Raw genomic sequence first — 20,313 nt, forward strand, 5'->3', positions numbered from 1 at the left:
AAATGTTAAAACTGATGTAAAATTGTAGCTCAGAGATTATATACAAATAAGATGTGATAACTTCATTAGAATAATGAGCGTTCATTGTTATTGGTGTTTAGCATGTCAGATCGTGCAGTATATGTTTAAATAAATACTTTTGCACGTATTGAGTCAGACTGCGTGTTTAGCTTTGTTTTTTGTTCGCGAATGAATAGCATTTCGTGAATTAGGCAGTCCATTTTTCCGCGGCATTTCTTGAGAACGGAAAACATTTCCCCTAGGCCAGCGGAAATGTTTTCCGTTCTCAAGAAATGCCGCGGAAAAATGGACTGCCTAATTCACGAAATGCTATTCATTCGCGAACAAAAACCAAAGCTAAATCGCAGTCTGACTCAGTGCCTAGGCCAGGGGAAATGTTTTCCGTTCTCAAGAAATGCCGCGGAAAAATGGACTGCCTAATTCACGAAATGCTATTCATTCGCGAACAAAAACCAAAGCTAAACACGCAGTCTGACTCAATACGTGCAAAAGTATTTATTTAAACATATACTGCACGATCTGACATGCTAAACACCAATAACAATGAACGCTCATTATTCTAATGAAGTTATCACATCTTATTTGTATATAATCTCTGAGCTACAATTTTACATCAGTTTTAACATTTTACTTGATAATGAGGTCATGCAGACTTCGAAACGTCGTAGTTTTTTACCGTTAATTTTTATTATCAAATGTATTTCTAAACATTCTCTGATTAGAATAATAATAATGATTATTTTTTAATTTCTAGTGCGCTTTTTAACATGTAATGATCAAAAGCGCATACTGTCGCCTGAAACAAGTTACTTATATTCAGATCGGTTTGAATTTGCGAGTTTGATAACTTTGACTTGTGTTAGAAGACATACAAACGGGGATGTTAGCTTCAGAGAGATTTTGCTTTGACCTGTCCGCTTGTGTGTTCAAACCTTAACGTTTCTTTCAGTATTTACGAAACTAAACCTTATTTCCTTCTTGTAGTTGATGGAGGTTACTCGGCATTTTCTGAGTGGACAGCTTGCAGTCGAACCTGTGGGCCTGGTGTGACATCCAGGCATAGAACTTGCTCTAATCCCAGACCTTCCGCGGGCGGTAAGGATTGCACAAACCTGGGACCAGCATTTGAGCAGCGTTCTTGTTTATTGGCTGAATGTCCAGGTTTGTACTTGTCATCAGTAACCGATTGACTCTACAGATCTAGTCGCTATTTCTCCCTTGTAACTCCTATAAATTTTCTTGTAAATAAGCTGCGAGAACTTGGTGTTTTATGAAAGTGATACGCAGCGACTGACAAGTTAGTTCATACGCATCCCTTATTTTCATGAAAATGGAATAAACTTGGAGAAGCCTTTTTCTGACGCATTTATTAATATACTTCCATTCTGTCACGTGACTAGCAACCGGAAATTGGACCAACTGGAGTAACTGGAACGACTGTACACGAACGTGTGGGTCTGGTATCCAGTTCAGAAAGCGAGTCTGTGTTCACCCTAAAGGAGAACTGTTCTGTATGGGAGAAAAAGTACAGTCGAGGCTTTGCAACAGTCGACACTGCCCAGGTAACCTTTTATCTTCCAATCACTGACTAAAGTGCAGCCATGCCAGAGCATAGTTAGTTGAGGTGAATGACCGGGATAGTCGACAGATTTCTTTGTTGTATGTTTTTGTACGATTTTGTGGACTGAACCCTGCGCAGCGTTCAGTACTAGAGCGATCCTGTTAGAGTAAATGAGTAACAGAATCCTCTCAATAACTTATTCAATCTCAAAGTGTGAACACAAAAGCGAGCGGTTGGAGAGCTTCCGACCAAGAACTTTAATGAATATGAGCATACTATTTGCAAACTTGTGACACGCTTCGCACGCCGTGTTAAACACGCGTACCCGTGCGTCCAGTACACGTTTTCCCGTGGGGTCTCATAGGCTTCAACATTTTTGTTTGTTTTTGTTGGCTAACCTTACAAATCAGTTGTTCTGATGATCATGTTTTAGAAACTACCTCATCTTGTATGTCTAGCCTCGCACAAATTAGTCGGGTTAAACATGTTCTTGACCGTAACCAACTGGTGACAGTAATAAATGCCTCAGTCTTTACCAAATTACTGTACAGTGTGGTCGAACACCTCAAACAAAAATATTTGTAGATTACAGTCTGCGCAGAACTTTGCCGCGCGCATTATTACAGGAACCAAGAAATTCGAGCACATAACCCCCGCACTAAGAGATCTTCACTGGCTTCCAATTAAACAACAACTGTTCTTCCGCGACGCTGTCATGGCATTTAAATGCATGAATGGTTAAGCTCCACATTACTTCTGCGACCAATTTCCGACAAGAATTGAGGTCACCGTGCGCGTGGCTCGAAGTTGCCAACTATTAAACACTGATTCCCTTGTATAGGTCGAGTGCCGGACAGAGAACACTTTACTACCGCATGGTGCATATCTGGAACAATCTTAACAGTGCTCTTAAAACTTCAGAATCGATTTCTACCTTGAAATTTTATGTGAAAAACGAATTGATTACTGACTTTTGAAATAGCACGTTGTGATAGTGTTTTTAGTACCTTATTAGTATTTTAATTCATTGTAACTTTAACTTGAAATGTGCATATTGTACAGTATTTTAGCGTTAACATTTATTATATGATTAATTCTCAAGTAGGGATGTTTACAATGGTTTTAATTGCATTGTCACCGAAAAGCCCACCAGGGGAGTGTCAATAAACTATTGTATTGTATTGTATTGTATTGTTCTACCGTTGACTCGTCGCGTCGTGTCCATATTAGAAAAATATTGTATTTTTTCAAGTTCTTCATAGGGGAATTAGTTTTAATCTTCCTCAATCTTCTCAATCACTCTTCACCCTTCTCAGTTTATACTTACCACTTTCACCTCTAAGGTCTAGGTATCAATTCTCTTATCTGTCTGCCATACATTTCCTATCATTGGGCCACCGAGAATTTGATTGTCAATCACACTGTATCCTATTGGTTCATGTTTTCGTTCTTCTTGCTACACTTCCGCTGTAAATGCGTTGAAATTATAAGAAGGAGTTTCCTTGTGGTTACTCCCTGGATTTAAAGGGTTAATCATCCACCAGATTGCGAGTTTGTTTGTGATGACTAACGATCTTTGTTTCCTCTGCAGTAAATGGTAACTATACTGACTGGTCAGAATGGACGTCATGCTCAACTACATGTGGTGTCGGCGTTAAGGCCCGTAACAGAACATGCACCAACCCGATGCCTCAGTTCGGCGGGAAGTCATGTGAAGAGCAGGGCCTGGGTCTGCCCAACGAAGCCAAACATTGCTACATGCGGCAATGTGGAGGTCGGTAAAGGCTTAACTGTTCAGAAAATTGTTTTGGTTTTCTTAAACTATTTATTTCAACGTTAGAGCGAATTTCACTTGGGGTCGTTATTCCAGCGGCCGATCAGGGCCAAGGACAATTGCAAAAAAAAAAAAAAAAAAAAAAAAAAACCCAGTGAAAGTTCCTTGAAAGTACAGATTATTGGTTCTAAGTGCGGAAAAACTGGGTGTCGAAAGTAATCATGGTTGCTTTGTTTTTGCTTTACTTCGCTCCGTAATTGGTTCAGAAAACTCGCGCCACCTTCTCAACCAATCAGATTCAAAACTAATACCAATCGCGACTTGGTCGCCTGCGTTTTCCCGCGCTTCAGGCAGTTTGCTTCTCATTGGCTCCTCGTGATATTTTCCTCGCTATAATTGGCAGCTGTGATTGCTTTGGTTTTGGTTTTACGGCATTCAATCGAAAAGCGCTCTATTGCAGTGAAGTACGTCCAATGCAATTTGTTTGTAGTTTTGGTCATAAGTGGGCTTCCTTCCGCTGTATGATAGTGAAATCATTGTCGATACTTTTATCCTCAGTTAATGGCAATTATTCCGAGTGGGGTGAATGGTCGACCTGTTCACATTCCTGTGGGCCTGGATTCATGGTTCGTAGTCGAATGTGCACCAATCCTCCTCCGTCAAGTGGTGGATTCGACTGCTCGAGACTGGGGCGACCTGTGCAGAGTACACAGTGTTACCTTGTGGATTGTCCAGGTACAAAAATGTTACAGGTTATATAAGAACTGGTTTCAAATATAACTTTCTCTTTTAAAAGAAACATTTTAAGTTCTTTTTGTCACGAGCGCGGAACACCGGAAATGTTCGGGTCTTCCGTATACTTGGACCCTCGATAACTTTTGGAAACTCTATAACTACATTGTAAGTGGTTCATGGTAAAATCCAGCTCATATTTAAAGTTTATATGTGAAGTGCGTCCTAAACAGTGTTTAGATTAGCAATGTCGTTTACGTCGCCATTCCTTCTGGTTCTTTTTTCATCTTCTTGTTTTGCAAAACCTCCGGGCTAACATTTTATTTTCTCCTGCTATTTTAAATAGTTTTCAAGCTTGTGGTTGCCTCGCTATAAACGTTTGCAAAAAGGGAAGCACCAACTGACAGTTTTTTTCCTTCACAGTTGACGGTAACTACACGCAGTGGTCTAACTGGACCGCTTGTTCCGCGACCTGTGGTGAGGGAACCACAACTAGGACTCGTTCCTGCACCAACCCGTCTCCACTCCACGGTGGTAGAGACTGCACTGATATAGGACCCAATATTGAGATCCAACCTTGCAAGCAACAGGACTGTTTGGGTAAATATATAGTTTGAACGTCATTACTGAATAACGACATCCGAAATCATAGCTCTGAGTTTCCGAATAGAATCGAGTTCGCGTTGATAGCTGAGCCTTGTTTGAGTATTTTCTTCGGTCAGTCTTGGTTTGGTCTTATCACGCAATGCGTTATATCCTCTTCTAGGCAATAGCATGTCGCATCGCAAGACCAAACAACGGCTCTGAAGGAGAATACAACAAAAAGAGGAAAAAAAAAATCCAATGTTCCGAAGCCTTTTCTTTACGCATTTTTGTTTACTAACACTCTTTTATCTCAGGCCGGAAACACGACGGTTATTATGCTTCGGCGAACTACTCAGAAAATGTGAAAAATAACCTCTGATGGACTATCGTCCCATCCAGATGAAGCAGCAATGCACCTAGTCGCTTCTAGCCACGAAAACTTAAGACACTGATATGACTATGGAAGTCCTTCCAATGCGTAGACTTTGGGTGATTAAATAAATTATTTATAAATTCTTACTCTTTCAGTAAACGGCGCTTACAGTGATTGGTCCAGCTGGAGCATATGTAGTAAGACTTGTGGGCGTGGGTTTAAAAAGAGAATCAGGGCGTGTAACAATCCTGTGCCCTCCAATGGCGGTAAAGATTGCTATGAGCAAGGTCTGGGACCCAGTGAAGAACGCAGTCACTGTTTTGAACGATCATGTCCGCGTAAGTAACCACGCCTTTGCTTTTCCTGATCGCTTTAATATATCATTTTCAGTCTAGTCCAACCTGTGTAAATATAACTCTTTTTTTCTACCTAAGTGGACGGAAGTTACAATGATTGGTCAGCATGGACCACGTGTTCTATGTCTTGTGGTGGTGGTGTGAAATACAGGCATAGAAATTGCACAAACCCAACTCCCATGCACGGAGGGAGAGACTGCTCTCTGATTGGACCAGCCATGGAGAGTGACAGCTGTCACACTGAGCCTTGCCCAGGTAGGTGTCTAAGTTTATGTTCCCCTGTTTTAAATTGGAACAAGTGTCGTTATTTTCGCGACTTTCTGTTGCCGTCGAAGGTTTAATATTTTTATCTTCGTTCTCTTGTAGTCAATGGCATGTATGGTACATGGAGCTTGTGGAGTGAATGCGATCGTACCTGTGGGGGTGGTAGTCGGGTCAGGTCTCGCTCATGTACCAACCCCCCTCCACAGTTTGGAGGCTCAGACTGCACCCCCCTTGGACCCGAGAAGGAGAGTGAGCTGTGCAACTTGAATGCATGTCCTGGTAAGAGCTGGATCTTCTACTACTTCTAAATCATCCAGCGATCTTGGCTAACGGATTTGAAATTTTTTTCTGCAGTTAATGGTAATTACAGTGAATGGACTCTATGGGCGCCGTGTTCAGTGACTTGTGGTCAAGGCATAATGACCAGGAAGAGGTTCTGTACCAATCCTCGTCCTACAGTGGGCGGAAAAGACTGCACATGGCTGGGTCCAGATCACGAGAAAACAAGCTGTCAGCTGGTGGACTGCCGAGGTAACAAACACCTCCAACTACATCTGACCGAAAAAATATTCACTTGACTGAAATGATAACAGCCCTTTTGAAGACTGCCTTCCCCCTTCCGGTATAAGAACTCTCCGACATGTTTGTTTTCTTTTTTCAGCCAACTGCACGTGCGGGACATGGACTGAATGGGGTGATTGTTCATTCACGTGTGGAGGCGGCGTGCAACACCGCCAGAGGGACTGCTCACCACCCAAATACCAGAAGGATATGTCATGCGAGAATGACAAGAAGGAAAGCCGGCTGTGTCGGTCAGAACCATGTCCAAGTAAGTCTTCATTCCTAGGACATACCTCATAATGGAAAGAAACTCTCGTGTACTTCAGATATTTGAAATTAAGGAGAATTAAATAAAAGCGAATTTAAGGTTACGGCTCATACAGATAAACAGAATCAGTTGGAAGAAGAGGAAGACTGATTTCATTAGGGATGCAAGTACGAGCGCAAGTGCAAACGCAAAACGGCCTCGACGCAAGTATAAACACAAGCCCAAGCACAAGCACAAGGATCAAAATTTTCCTTTTTCCTCGTGCCAGTGCTTGTCAACGTTCGTTTCATTCGGCAGGCAAACCTTATGCCTACCTTTGGGCTTACGCTTGTGCTTGCGTCGCAATGAAAATCAGGCTTTAGAGTAAAAGCAAAAATACGCCATACAAATTAGCTTTTTTCTTTAGGGTAAGTTACCAGAGAAACTCTGGTGCTGTGTCGGTGGGGGTATTACAAGATAATTTGGTTTTATTAACTGAGTTGATGAAGTAAAATGGCCACGGTAAAGGGGGTTCGTAAGCTTTATCTTTGGAGACCTTGCCGCCCTTAGCGTTTTTTACGCCGGCAGACCTCCGCACTTTTCCGCTCTTTTTCAAGTTCGCGTTTATTATAAGGAAAAGTAATCGGTTCACTTTGTAACTCAATGATTATTCGTGTGCTCAACAGTTGATGGAAAATACAGTGATTGGTCTCCATGGTCGCCGTGTTCAGTCACGTGTGGAATCGGAAAGAAGAACAGAACTCGCTTGTGCATGTCACCCAAGCCACAGTTTGGCGGGAAGTCGTGCACTGAGCAGGCACTGGGACCGGGTATGGAGATAACTCAATGTTATCTGACGCCATGTCCAGGTATGCCTCGACAAAATCAAGTTCAAAAGTATTGGAATAACTTTAATCGCAAAGGATTAAACACACCGTTGGCTTTTTTATTTTTCCTTTAATAGGAGAAGACACGGCTTAAAATCTTTCGTAGCTACCTAATAAGGATATTTGGGCCCAAATCTTTCGCGTATAAAAGAGAGAGAATGAATTTCTGGTCGAGTTTGAAACTGAATTTTTCTATTTGGCTATAGTTGTAAAAATGCTCTTTAATAGCAATAGTGAACGGGTTTTTGTAGCAAGTATACGGAACAAATTTAGCCGATTACTCAGTTTTAGACTGAAATTATCATTTACGTCAGTGGTCAATCTACACGTTGTATCACTTATTCCGGGCCTCTTTGATTTCTATGGTGAGCTGCATATTCAACACAGTCTTTATATTTTTATTACCCGATTAGTGAATGGTGGTTACACTGAATGGAATGGCTGGTCGCCATGTTCAGTCACGTGTGGCCGTGGCATCAAAAAGAGGCAGCGATTCTGCACCAATCCTGAGCCAGCCTACGGTGGTGTTGCGTGTGGACACTTGGGATCTGGGGAGGAGATCGTCCAGTGCTACGATGTGAATTGTCCTGGTAAGTGTCTATTTACATGACAGCTGTGACAAAGACAGCTGTAATAGACAGCTGCGTAGAGAGAAAAGAGTACCGAGGGCCCAGTTCAAAGGCCGATTAGCACTAACCCAGGGTTAAATTTTAATCCAGGTTCTTTTTTCCTCTGTTCAAGCGGCTTTTGGGGATAATTTTTCCCTATTCTTTTTAGATAATTCAATCATCAAATTTTAGACAAAAAAAGATCAAACTTTTGAGGCTTTCAGATCTGAATTCAAATTTCACGCTAACCTTGGGTTATCTTAACCCAGCTATGAACGCCCCGACCCAGTTGTATAATGGGCGGATACCGCTACTTAAGAGATAAATCGCTCTCCGGTGAATAAGTGATAGCAGAACGTTTAGCGCTATCCACCGGATGAAGTTTTATCCAGTGGATAGCGTTATCCAGTTACCCAATCTTCGAACAACCGGGGCTAGCTAGGTTGATGGGCAGTTGTAACTTTCTTTCGTCTAAATGACAAAATTTCTTATGTTTTTATGTGGCCTGTGTTGAATTCAATTCTTTTTTCCTCTAAATTATATTTTTTTATTTGCTTTGTACAGTGGATGGTAAGTACAGCCCTTGGTCTCAGTGGTCCGCCTGTTCCAAGACCTGCGGTTACGGGATTCAAACAAGAAAACGAACCTGTACAGATCCGGAACCGCAACATGGTGGACGGGACTGCACGGATCTTGGAGATCCGGAACATATCCGACCTTGTCAAGTTATACAGTGTCCTAGTAAGTTGCAGTATGGTTGCATATTAAGTCACTTTTGTCGTTTGACTTCTGAAAACAACTAGTTCCGTTATTTAGACTAAAAAGACGAAATCAGGAAGATGAAGTTTTTCTAATCGTACTTAACGTCTGTTTTCTTCGTTTCCTTTTAGTTCACGGAAATTACTCCGTTTGGTCCAACTGGGGCTCTTGCTCAGCCACATGTGGGCCTGGGGTCAAAAAACGCACGCGCACATGCATTAACCCAGAACCAGAATATGGCGGGCTCACATGTAAAGAGAGGGGCCTTGGACCTAATACCGAAGCCGCAAAATGCAATCTTGGAGATTGTCCAGGTGAGCACTAATGATCTCTTTCATATTGTAAGCTTTTCGCGCCGGAATGATGTTCGCAGTCTATTTACAACCTTGATTATTGAACTGATTTGATTCAAATGACTGCGTGTGGGCACCAAGTGTAGGTAGGTTTATAGTACAGCTACGCTGATGCAATTTGTTTTGCTGACAATTACGTTTTCTGTTCAGTGAACGGTGTTTGGGGTCCGTGGTCGTTGTGGTCAGCGTGCACAACTAGTTGCGGTCCGGGGACTAGGGAGAGGAAGCGGTCTTGTAACAGTCCACCTCCGAAAAATAACGGCGAGCCTTGTCGCGGCGCGGAAAAACAAGTTGGAGACTGCAGCTACCGACCGTGCGTAGGTAAAAAAAAAATGAAAGTGTATCAAGAAATTTTAAAAACGGTCAGGCTAAAGTCAAATTTACCTCTGCCTACCTGTAAAAATCAAGGGATCACCTTCTAAACTAATTAGATTTCTGATAATTAACAATTTTCTCACTGCTTTCTTAGTTGATGGTAATTACACCGAGTGGACAGATTGGACTGTGTGCGACAAGACTTGTGGGACGGGCATCATGACGCGATGGCGCGCATGCTCAAACCCAGCCCCTAAGTTTGGCGGCAGGGATTGCACCATGTTTGGTCCTGATACTGAACGGAAATCATGTCAAGTGAAGGATTATTGTCCTGGTAACTAACTGTTTGGTTTCAGATTTAAAAGTCGTGCAGTACCAATCATACCTCTAGAAGTCAATAGGAAAGTATGGCTCATAAGTGACCGGCAGTCTAAATCCCACAGGGATCAACGAACGCTTTTCATTCCACTAATTTATTCTTGTTTTTCTCGTTGCCATGTTCCCACCAATAACGTAGCTCCATTCTCTGCCTTTAAATGCACACACAACCCACAATTCCTCTATTCGCTCCGACGAAGGGCTAACGCTCGAAACGTGAGTTTTTGCAATCGTTACGGTGGCCAATTTACCACTTCGACTTTGTTGATATATCCAAATTATTTCGTTACTCCCACCGACGCAGCCCCAAACAGTTTCTTTCGAGACTATCAGCCTTTATTCATAAGTGAAATGTTTAGTAATAATTTTAGTGATAAGCTAAATTATTGGTTCTTACTTATGACCTGTTTGAAGACAGACTGATAGATGACGTTAACATAAACAACATGTTATAAAACAAGTAGAGAAGATTCCATGTTGCCGTGGGTCTGCACAGTCAGATTACAGACGAAGTGGAAATGTGATAAGAACATCAGTGACACACTCGGCTGCGTCTCCGAGCCCACTTTTTTTGTTCTTACTACATTTAGATGTCACCTATGATCTGTTTCTGAACAGACGCACGGCAGCATGTATTCTACTTTTGAACCTGATTGCACCTTAGAAATCATTGTTCAAGACAGAGTGAACATAGGAATGTGTTGGACCTTGGACAGCAAACATGATGCTTTCTCGTCGTATTTTTGTTTTGTTTCTAATACTTGAGAGGGTTCTTATTACAAAAGGTTCATAAGCATTAGTTTGAACTCGATGTAGAAACTCTTAGCAGAACATGACCTTTTGCTTTACACTCTATGCGTTACTCGGAAAATTCTTGACATTCAACATTACCTGATTCCATTTTTCAGTCGACGGAAACTGGGGCGAGTGGTCATCTTGGACCGCGTGTACTAAATCGTGTGGCGTGGGTGTGAGAATGCGCGTGAGGTCATGTGATAGTCCAGTACCATCCAAAGACGGCAGAGATTGTATCGGACCGAACACGCAGACAATTGACTGTAAAACAGGAGAATGCTGTAAGTTTTTCCATGTATTCTGAGGCGTGAGGATTTTAACTTGTGCTGATCTCATAAATTAAGACAACTACATTATTAAAATTTTTTAACTGTGCAATAATTTACCACTCGCCTTTGCAGGTGATGTACCCATGAGGCCATTGGGTTGCTTCGTGGATAACAAATCTACTGTCAGACCCCTTCCCGAGCTTGTTTTCACTGACAATGATCCTCAGAGCACCTTGTACAGCGGTATTAACGTGCAGTCTGACGATTGGGAGGCGTATATGCCAGAGCTGATCTGTAGGTTAGTGAAGCATCTTACTCCTTTTTTACGCAATGATAGCGTAATATGAATTTAGCGTCAACATTTGGCCTGTATTGGTTTCGTTTTTCTTTGGTTTAACTTTGCCGGGTGTTCGGACTAGAAATATCCGGCCATAGTTAAAGCTCATTTGGTTATATCAACTTAGTTGAAATTGTAAATTGGCCACCGTAACGAATAAAAAAGCTAGCCTTTTTATTCGTTAAGCGAGCTTTTTTATTTGTTACGGTGGCCAATTTACAATGTCAACTGAGTTGATATAACCAAATCACCTTGTTACGCCCACCGACGCAGCACCAGAGTTTCTTTAGAAACTTTTAGCCTTTATTCATAGTTAAAGCTCAGTTCAGCCGTCGCGTAACACGGTCAAGAGAACAAAAATTGAAAATCTGCTTCGGTGTTCGGTGTTATAAATTATGCTTTCTGATTTAGCTGAATTCTCCATGATTCCCTCCTTAAACTTTGATTTTGTAAATCTCGCAACTATAACACGCTATCTTCCTTCAAACATTGATATGTTAAAAAATTCGGAAATGAAAAATATTAAAAATAAAATTTCTAACATGGGTGTTAAACTGTGGAATGTGTTACCAGCCTGTCCAAGAGACGTACCAGGAAAATCTTGGCGGAAAAATCTCTATGGTATTTTGTTTGACATCCTGGCAAACGAAGGCAGTAATATTATATGCTGAAATAGTTGTAAAAGAAGTAAAATATCGTAAATAATAAAGTAATAAAGTATCCGAGAGTTTACTTAATAACTTCTTTTTCGTCCTATTTCTTGGAAGTAACATTTAGGCAGCTAGCTTAGACAGTTATAACTTTCTTAATACTGACCCATCTTAGACTAGCTATGGCTATTTGTGGGTCATCCAATGTGATATTGATGATCTGAGAATTGAATTAAAGCGTGTGAAAATGTGACGTATGTTTTCCAAATCAGTTCATTCTCTATGCACTCATCACCCATCAAAAACATTTCGATGAACAGACAGAGTTTAGAAGTTGATCTAACCTTATCTTAAATTTTTTTTTTCTAGGTGCGCCAAAGCGGCCGTATCGAAGAACTACACTCACTTTGGTATCCAAGGTTACGGTGAATGCTGGTCAGGACCTAACGTTGCGAAAACGTATTCTCGGGACGGGGTGGAGAACAGATTCACTCAAAGACCCGAACCTAAGCCGTGGGTTGGCTGTGTTGGAGACAACTTTGAGCAATGCCGCGGTGGAAACGCGCAGTGCGTTGGCCAGGAGAAGAGTAACTTTGTGTACGCGTTTTTGAATGGTAAGGGCCTCAATTATCGAGTGAAACTTGGATGGAAGAAACTCAAATTCTCGCAACAATATTAGGAGTATCCCTCATTAAAATGCCACGAAAACTTGCATAGATTTATTTTCTGAACGTTTCGTAATGGAAAGCAAATGCGTCGAAACGCAACAGTTACCTCTATCATTTATACTCACTTGAAATATTTTCATTTAGGGTAAGGACGCAGAATTCTTCGGTAATGCACTTTTCGCTCATAACTCTGTACACCTAGACATCAGTATACATATATTCCACGCTGTTCTCTTAACATTTCCTAAGGTGCTGAAGTGAAGAATTTGTTTAACATCGAAGAGGTTCTTTAGTTGGTGATCATTTCCTTTATTCTCCTGACCTTAATGTGTGATTCACGGGTGATATTGTAAGGAGAAATTAGATGCTAGTCACTCTTAGTGTGAAGGCGCGGTGGCCTCATGGTTGGTGCGCTCGACTCCGGATCGAGCGGTCCGGGTTCGAGCCCCGGCCGGAGATGTTGTGTTGTGTTCTTAGGCAAGACACTTTACTCTCACAGTGCCTCTCTCCACCCAGGTGTATAAATGGGTACCGGCGAAGTTAATGCTGGGGGTAACCCTGCGATAGACTAGCATCTACTCCAGGGGGGAGTAGAAATACTCCTAGTCGCTTCATGCTACAGAAACCGTAGTCAAGCGCCGGCCTGATGGGCCACTTGGCTCGTAAACAGACTTTACCTACTCACTCTTAGAGTCAAAAGGTTAAATGCTTTTAATTCGAGACGAAAATGTAAGTTGAATTGTATAATACAGATTTGACTCAGTAGCTCTCGTAAAAATGGTTATGAGAAAGGAAAGCCTTTTTGTGAGCTTACAGCAAAATTTTTTTTGCGGTAAACAAAAAGACGGACGTATCTGAAAGTAGATTTACGAACGCGATGTTTCTTAACAGCTCAACCCATAGATGGAAATTATGGTCCTTGGTCCCCTTGGACGCTATGCTCCAAATCATGTGCTGGCGGGGTAAGATCACGTATAAGGAACTGCACCAATCCGGTCCCTGCGTATGGTGGCAAGGACTGTTCCGCTATTGGAGAGCCTCAGGAAAGCGAGCCTTGCAATACCAAAATGATTTGTCCAGGTAGATAAATTTTTTTGCAAGTTTTGGAGATAAATATCTTAAAGATATTCTAATGTCTTCAGCAAGAAACAAGTGTTGATGAGAATGGTGCTCATGAAAAAAAGACACCAAGACCGAGGGTTCAAGAAACAAACAAACCTTTTTTTTTTGTCATTGGCTTATGCAAAAGCTGTAGTTCCTACCTTTAAGCGGCTTGCGATTTACTTTACTTCATAAAATCGTGGAGGAAAAAATGTGAATCGAATGTGGTTTGGCGTGAACATTTCTTTTCGTTCCTACTTTCCGCGAAGTAATTATTTTATTCCTTTTCTTTTATCTCTTTGCTGGAAAACGAACAAAGAAAGTGTGCATAGCGTTTTCTTTACTTTTGCTTTGTCTTGCCCTCCAACTGCCGTTCGCTTCGTTTTAATGGGTAGAAGAAAACCCACTCAAAAAATAAAGGACTGTTTTGGACCACTTGAAATCTCTTTCTTTTTTACCATTATTCGTCCTACATTTGGAGTTTTTCCTCGATTTATAGGTCCTCTGCCCTCAAGGAAAGCAATCGCTTCCCAGATGTGTCAGAAAACTGAATGACAAATTTTAGATTTCCGAGTTAACCCCTGTTTTTGTTTTTAGTTGATGGCGCCTGGAGCGCGTGGAGCAACTGGACCACGTGTTCAAAGTCCTGCGGCAAAGGTTTGCAAGAGAGGAGCCGACTCTGTGACAGTCCCGCCCCGGCCAACGGCGGCCAACTGTGCCTGGGACCAGCAAAACAGAAGTTGTCTTGTAACCAAGGAGAATGCCCAGGTAAGTTCGAACGTGTCAACTAGCACACGAGTTGATATTTAGAATGGATTTCAATAGCTAAATGTTTATTGGAAAAAGGTTCTTGGTAAATTGAAATAAGTTTATTTGCTAGAAGTACAAAAGCAATTATAAATCCTATCTTCGCTTTAGAATTTTCCATCATCTGCCAAGAAACTTCCCTTAAAAGATGATGAATGCTAATTTAAAAAGCTGTAAGCGTGTTAAACAAACTATGGCAGAGGCTGTCATGTCAAGGGTTAAACTTCTAACCTGTCGAAATATTTTTTTAATGTAGTAAACGGCAGCTGGTCAGCGTGGAGCGCATGGCAAGCATGCTCAGCTACATGCGGGGATGGACTTCAGTTAAGGACTCGTGTCTGTAAGAATCCTGAACCAAGCAATGGTGGTTACTCTTGTGAAGGCGATGAGGTGGAAGTGAAGCCGTGTACAGTGAGGAGATGTCGTAAGTGGAGTCTTCTGCTACTCTGAACACAGTACAGCGATCAAACGTCGGGCATGCGCGAGGGGAACAATTCTGGCCGTCTACGCGCATATTTCCGGGGCAAAAAAAGGGGAACATAAAAAACAACCGTTGTCTCACAAAATAAGCGAACGGAAATTGAAACGTTCAGAGAAATCTGAAAAGGAAGACTCGAGAAGTTTTGATCACAAAGGTTATTCTCGAACGGATATCCTGTAGTTTAACCATTTCCTTTTTTTAACTTTAGCAAAAATGTTATACGCTTGCCAAACACCATGACTTGTTAACTGGCTTGTGTAGCTGTTTCTAACTCGTTGCAGACAACTTGGTTCTGACAACCTGACAGCACGCGACCTTGTTATTACGTTTGCACATGCGCACACGTTTGACCGCGTATTGGTACTCTGTTGTGTTACACACAAAAGAAGGCGACAGACCTGACATTTGCTTTGGTCTATTTTATCGTAACTTAACGCAACGCAGACAAAAAGACACTCCTCGACGTTATTAAAGGAAACAAGACCTATCTACGAAAGGCTTTTTGAGCACTAGAGGTATCGGTTTGGGTAGTATATCTTGGTACAATCTTAAAACCGTTGTTTTGTTTTGTTTTTATTTTTTTAGCCATCAATGGAAATTACTCTGAATGGTCAGACTGGTCCGAGTGCAGCAGATCTTGTAGTGGCGGCATCAAAACAAGGAAACGAGAATGCATCAACCCCAATCCCCGCTACGGCGGCAGAGACTGCAAAGAGATTGGGTCGGAAATCGAGAAAGTTCATTGTAATCCTAATTCCTGTCCAGGTATAACAATTTTCTGATGTAAAGATATATTTCGTTAGAAGTCAACCAATATCTATGCCAAAGAGCTTTTCGACCTCAAAATGAGTTCATCCTTTAATAATTCGTTAAACTCACGCTCGGAAGAGAGCGATGAAAGAAGAGGCGGTCACGGCAACCAACTCGTTACCCAAAAAGCGATTTCAATTTCATCGTTCGTTTTCACTTACTCAGTTTTTTCGGTCATTTCAGTACACGGAAACTGGGGCTCATGGAACATGTGGAGTTTCTGCTCTGTCAAGTGTGGACCAGGAAAGCGCGAGCGCATGCGCAAGTGTGACAACCCGCCGCCCAAGTTTGGAGGAGAAAACTGTCCAGGCTCAGACAGACAGACTATGCCTTGCAGTCTATCAGACTGCCCAGTAGACGGTAAATGGGGTCTGTGGTCTCCTTGGACTGCGTGTTCAGCTACGTGTGGAGCTGCTAAGCGCTCGAGGACACGCGGGTGTGATCACCCTCCTCCTGCGCACGCTGGGAAAACATGCGAGGGGCCAGAGAGGCAGGAAGAATACTGCAAGCTTCAGCCATGCATGGGTGGGTCTTTATTTGAGTTATCTTTATCGTGAGAAGTTGAATTTTAACCCTTAAAAATCCCAAAGGTAACTTCTTATTTTTAACCATACGATATCCAGCGAAAAAGTAATGAGAATCGTCGAACTTATCAGGTACAAGTCGTTGTCTTGAGCTAACTTAAAATCCTCGTCACTGATTTACAACGAAACATATAGCAGCTAGAGGGGAGAGTGAATAATCACATCATGGGAGTTAATGGGTTAAAGTGAAGGCGCCCCATGGCTTCCATTGTTCATTTTCAAGTGGCAAACTAACCTTCAACAAATATGAACGATGAAGTGTGAATGAGGCAAGCAAGTGCGTTTGACTTCAGAGAGTCATGGTTTATTTGAATTTATGAGTACGAGTTCAGCGGTGTAACAAAAAAAAATAGAATTCGTCGAGATATTCCGCGGATGACACTTGATTCGATGTAAGTCCCATCAGTAGATTCAAAGATGTCTTGTATATAATCAGCATTAAGTGTATTTTGTCATTATAACCTGTTTTAGTCAACGGCGGGTACACGAACTGGGGCAAGTGGACCGAGTGTGATGTCACTTGTGGTGGTGGTCATAGAGAACGGTCACGTGCCTGCACCAACCCTGTACCTGAGTTTGGCGGGCTCAACTGCACTCATTTGGGAGACACAGTCCAGTCAGATGTGTGTAACACACGGCCTTGTGCTCGTAAGTATTACAGAGATAATGTTTATAACTTATGAAACCTTTATCAATGGTTCAGTTGATACTACGGATCAGTGGTTTGAAGTCCTACTTATTGTTGTGGCAGCACTTGTATGAATTTCTTACGATGGTGTGACATAGCGTGACTGAATCACCTTCGCTAGCTTTACAGATCGTGACAGAGTCATGTACATCGGCCTGATCAATGGTGTCAATTCGCTTCCAACAGCGATATCACGCTTAAAATGTTACTAAACTCGTGAAATAAATTCAGCTTTACGAGAATCCAAAAGAACTAGAAGGCTTTTGTGATGGAATAAAGAAGATCTTCCTTCCTAATTTTGTTTCCACTTCTCCTTTAGAACCCGGAGGTTGGTCCGGCTGGTCAGTTTGGTCTTCCTGTAGTCGATCATGTGGAAGTGGAAGTACGACCAGAAGACGAACTTGCACTGCACCCCCACCCTCCTATGGTGGGCCTGACTGTGTAGGGGATAGTGTGGAGAGGAAAGCTTGCAAGCTACAGGACTGCTGTAAGTATAGAGGGGCTTTACTAAAAGTCTATAATTTGACTATGGACACAAAAGATTGTGAAGAAAGAAGTCAGAGACCCTTTGATTACATCGGTAGACCTTCCTTTTCATAGCATGATGTTCTACCAACTCAGCTTTAGAGAAATCTTGTGTGAATCAGGCCATCTACTTATTTACAAATTAGGAAAGTAGTTTGGGTACTAGTAACAACTTAGCCACGGAGCCGCAGGTGTTGCGGAGCAAATTTTAGAAGGTTCTTCGTTCTGCAGACAAGCCTTTGCGCACAGCTAAGATAACATATGGGAAGTTTAGGAGGGGCGTTTCTTTGGTAAAGTTTGTTTAATGATGGTTATCTGCAAGAAATTTTCCATTTAGATTAGATTTACAGCTAGTGTATGTCTTGTGAATCTGTATTAATTTCGTTTCTTCTTCTGTGTTTTACTAATCATTAATTTTTTCAGGTGAGATTCCGTATAAGGCTTTGGGTTGTTATCGCGATAATCACAACTTGTACCGACCCCTCCCTGAGCAGCTGTTTAGTGACCCACAGGAGAAGATCGACTTCAAAGACTGGCCGAACTATCTGTCTGACGCCATCTGCAGGTAAATGTTGTTTTTTCGAACCCCTGAAAAATACATTACTGTTTCTCTGTAAGAGAGAGGAATTGTATGATTTGAAAAAGCTAAAAAGATGTCGAATCACTTCGCTCTCTTTGTACTTTTCTTCGAAAGACGGAAATAAGAAGTAAATAGACGTTTTGAAGTCGATTGCGTACGAGGGAAAGAACAAGAAATCTATAGAGTCGCCATGTAGAGCGCTTTTCGATTGACTGTCGTAAAACGACGGTAGCCAGAATAAAGGAAAACACTGTTAAGAGCCAATGAGAACAACGTAAAACCAACCGAAATTCATTAAGCGCGGGAAAACGCAGGCGACCAAGCGTTAGTTTTGCATCTGATTGGTTGAGAGAGTGGTGCGAGTTTTCTGGACCAATCACAGAGCGAAGTAAAGCAACACCGAAGCATTCGCGGATTTCTTTCGTTACCGATTTGAAAGTGTCTTTAAGTGAATGAAAACATAGATAGATAAACGTTTATTAAGAATACCTTAATAGCAGCTGGAAGCTGAATTGCAAAGGTGTACAAATTATGTAATAGAACTATACAATAAAATCAAACCTAAAAGGGAACTAATTTACATATGCAATTATAATAAATGTTAGTTAAAATGTCTTGCGCTTGCTGGAATGAAAGTATCTCTGAACCGATTTGTTTTAAAGGTAAAAAAGGTAAAAAACATGTCGGGAAGACTCGAATTCAGGAAAGATACGCATAGACTCGTCTCAGAAGTGTTGTCAGACAGAACAAGTGATGTTATCCAGGAATTGATGTGACTGTAACTGGGTAAATTAGACGTTTTGTTTGTCTACTTTCACAGATGCGCCCGCGAGATTCAGAGAAAAGGTTACAGGACGTTTGGTTTGCAGAATTATGGAGAATGTTTGTCCGGTGAACGAGCAGGTGACACGTATTTCCAAGAAGGAGAACAACTGTTGTTCATGGCGCCAACACAGCCCAAACCACTGCTTGGATGTGTGGACAATGAATTGAAACTGTGTACTGGAAATAATTTGGAATGTGCTGGACAAGAGAATTCTAACTATGTGTTTTCTTTGGATGATGGTGAGCAAATTTGAAGGGAAAGTCATTGAAATATCTAATATTTGTGTTTCAAAATCTATTTACTCTAGAAACTTGCTTTGAATTTTCCTTTTTATTCATTAAGAAATCATACAATTTCATAAATTCCAAAAGCAATTATCCAGTATCACGGCTCGTTCACGTCTTGTGTTTTTCTTGTTCTTTAAAGTCAAAGCTGTCCAAGGTAATTACACAGAGTGGAGCGAATGGAGCGACTGTTCCGCGAACTGTGGGACTGGGGAGAGGTTCCGAACAAGGAACTGTACCAATCCTCCTCCGGCCTTTGGAGGAATGGACTGTTCGTTCATTGGAATGGACAGGGACGCGGAGGGTTGCGAGAAGAGAGCATGCGCAAGTACGATTTCTGCCTTTTCTATGGATTTATTTTGACTAGAGAATTGAAGTCTATCGCAGGTCCATTTATCAACAAAAGGTTATAACATAATTTCCTTTGTGAAGGTGTAGTCTGATCGTCCGGGTGAGTGTAGTGCTGAGAAGGACTATTGTCGGTGGTAGTGACTGACGTTTCGACAATGGTTTCGACAATTCCTTTGATACATGTTCTGGAACACCTTCCGTACAGTCAAAGTCCTTTCAACACCTTGTTCACCATAGCATCGGAGCACGGAATCCGAAGGTCTCGATTCCTCATGGGAGACTTAGAACTTTTTCTTTGTCTCACGCTCGTGGCGACAAATATATCTCTCTCTTTACCGGTCGCAATACTTACCATTCTATTTATGTTGCGGTTGTTATATGTTGTTCTCGTTGTTGCCATTTTTGTGATTAGCTCAGAGCTCTTTTTTGTTAATTTAAACTGAAATTCTAGCCTATAAAAAACCTCACGCCAAGTCCCTCACAATTCATTTATTTTTTTACTCTTGTTTTCTCTGTGTAGTTGATGGTAACTGGGGCGCATGGGGGAACTGGAGCACTTGTTCAGCCACGTGTGGTCACGGCACAGTGCACAGGACGCGCACGTGCGACAATCCCTCCCCTTCTAATGGCGGGAAACCTTGCGCCGGAGAGGGCCATGAGACAGCGGAGTGCCGCATGACGCCATGTCCATGTAAGTGAAATTCCATGAATTTGAGTCAGTAAAGGTAGCATTTTCCTGAAAAGTAGTCTTATCTGAACAAAAAAGTCTTTGTTGGAGCGTTT

The 20,313-nt window shown here is 41.8% G+C and overlaps 1 protein-coding gene across 2 annotated transcripts in view; it reads left to right on the forward strand.

Moving 5' to 3' along the window:
* LOC111336041 (uncharacterized) overlaps positions 1–20,313 on the forward strand; it is a 48,002-nt gene that overhangs the window by 15,209 nt on the left and 12,480 nt on the right. For both annotated transcript variants that reach the window (XM_088731672.1, XM_088731673.1), the window contains 30 exons: positions 1,006–1,182; positions 1,422–1,583; positions 3,174–3,356; positions 3,915–4,091; positions 4,512–4,688; positions 5,202–5,384; positions 5,481–5,657; positions 5,769–5,945; positions 6,021–6,197; positions 6,328–6,495; positions 7,161–7,343; positions 7,775–7,951; positions 8,534–8,710; positions 8,860–9,042; positions 9,232–9,402; positions 9,551–9,730; positions 10,683–10,850; positions 10,971–11,136; positions 12,195–12,439; positions 13,385–13,573; positions 14,192–14,362; positions 14,658–14,825; positions 15,468–15,647; positions 15,876–16,217; positions 16,748–16,924; positions 17,284–17,451; positions 17,913–18,054; positions 18,890–19,134; positions 19,322–19,507; positions 20,051–20,221. In XM_088731672.1, the coding sequence (XP_088587798.1) occupies positions 1,006–1,182; positions 1,422–1,583; positions 3,174–3,356; positions 3,915–4,091; positions 4,512–4,688; positions 5,202–5,384; positions 5,481–5,657; positions 5,769–5,945; positions 6,021–6,197; positions 6,328–6,495; positions 7,161–7,343; positions 7,775–7,951; positions 8,534–8,710; positions 8,860–9,042; positions 9,232–9,402; positions 9,551–9,730; positions 10,683–10,850; positions 10,971–11,136; positions 12,195–12,439; positions 13,385–13,573; positions 14,192–14,362; positions 14,658–14,825; positions 15,468–15,647; positions 15,876–16,217; positions 16,748–16,924; positions 17,284–17,451; positions 17,913–18,054; positions 18,890–19,134; positions 19,322–19,507; positions 20,051–20,221 (5,547 nt within the window). The remainder of the gene's footprint in view (positions 1–1,005; positions 1,183–1,421; positions 1,584–3,173; positions 3,357–3,914; positions 4,092–4,511; positions 4,689–5,201; positions 5,385–5,480; positions 5,658–5,768; positions 5,946–6,020; positions 6,198–6,327; positions 6,496–7,160; positions 7,344–7,774; positions 7,952–8,533; positions 8,711–8,859; positions 9,043–9,231; positions 9,403–9,550; positions 9,731–10,682; positions 10,851–10,970; positions 11,137–12,194; positions 12,440–13,384; positions 13,574–14,191; positions 14,363–14,657; positions 14,826–15,467; positions 15,648–15,875; positions 16,218–16,747; positions 16,925–17,283; positions 17,452–17,912; positions 18,055–18,889; positions 19,135–19,321; positions 19,508–20,050; positions 20,222–20,313) is intronic.

This window comes from Stylophora pistillata, chromosome 8 (genome assembly GCF_964205215.1).
Source record: "Stylophora pistillata chromosome 8, jaStyPist1.2, whole genome shotgun sequence".
Taxonomy (NCBI): Eukaryota; Metazoa; Cnidaria; class Anthozoa; order Scleractinia; family Pocilloporidae; genus Stylophora; species Stylophora pistillata.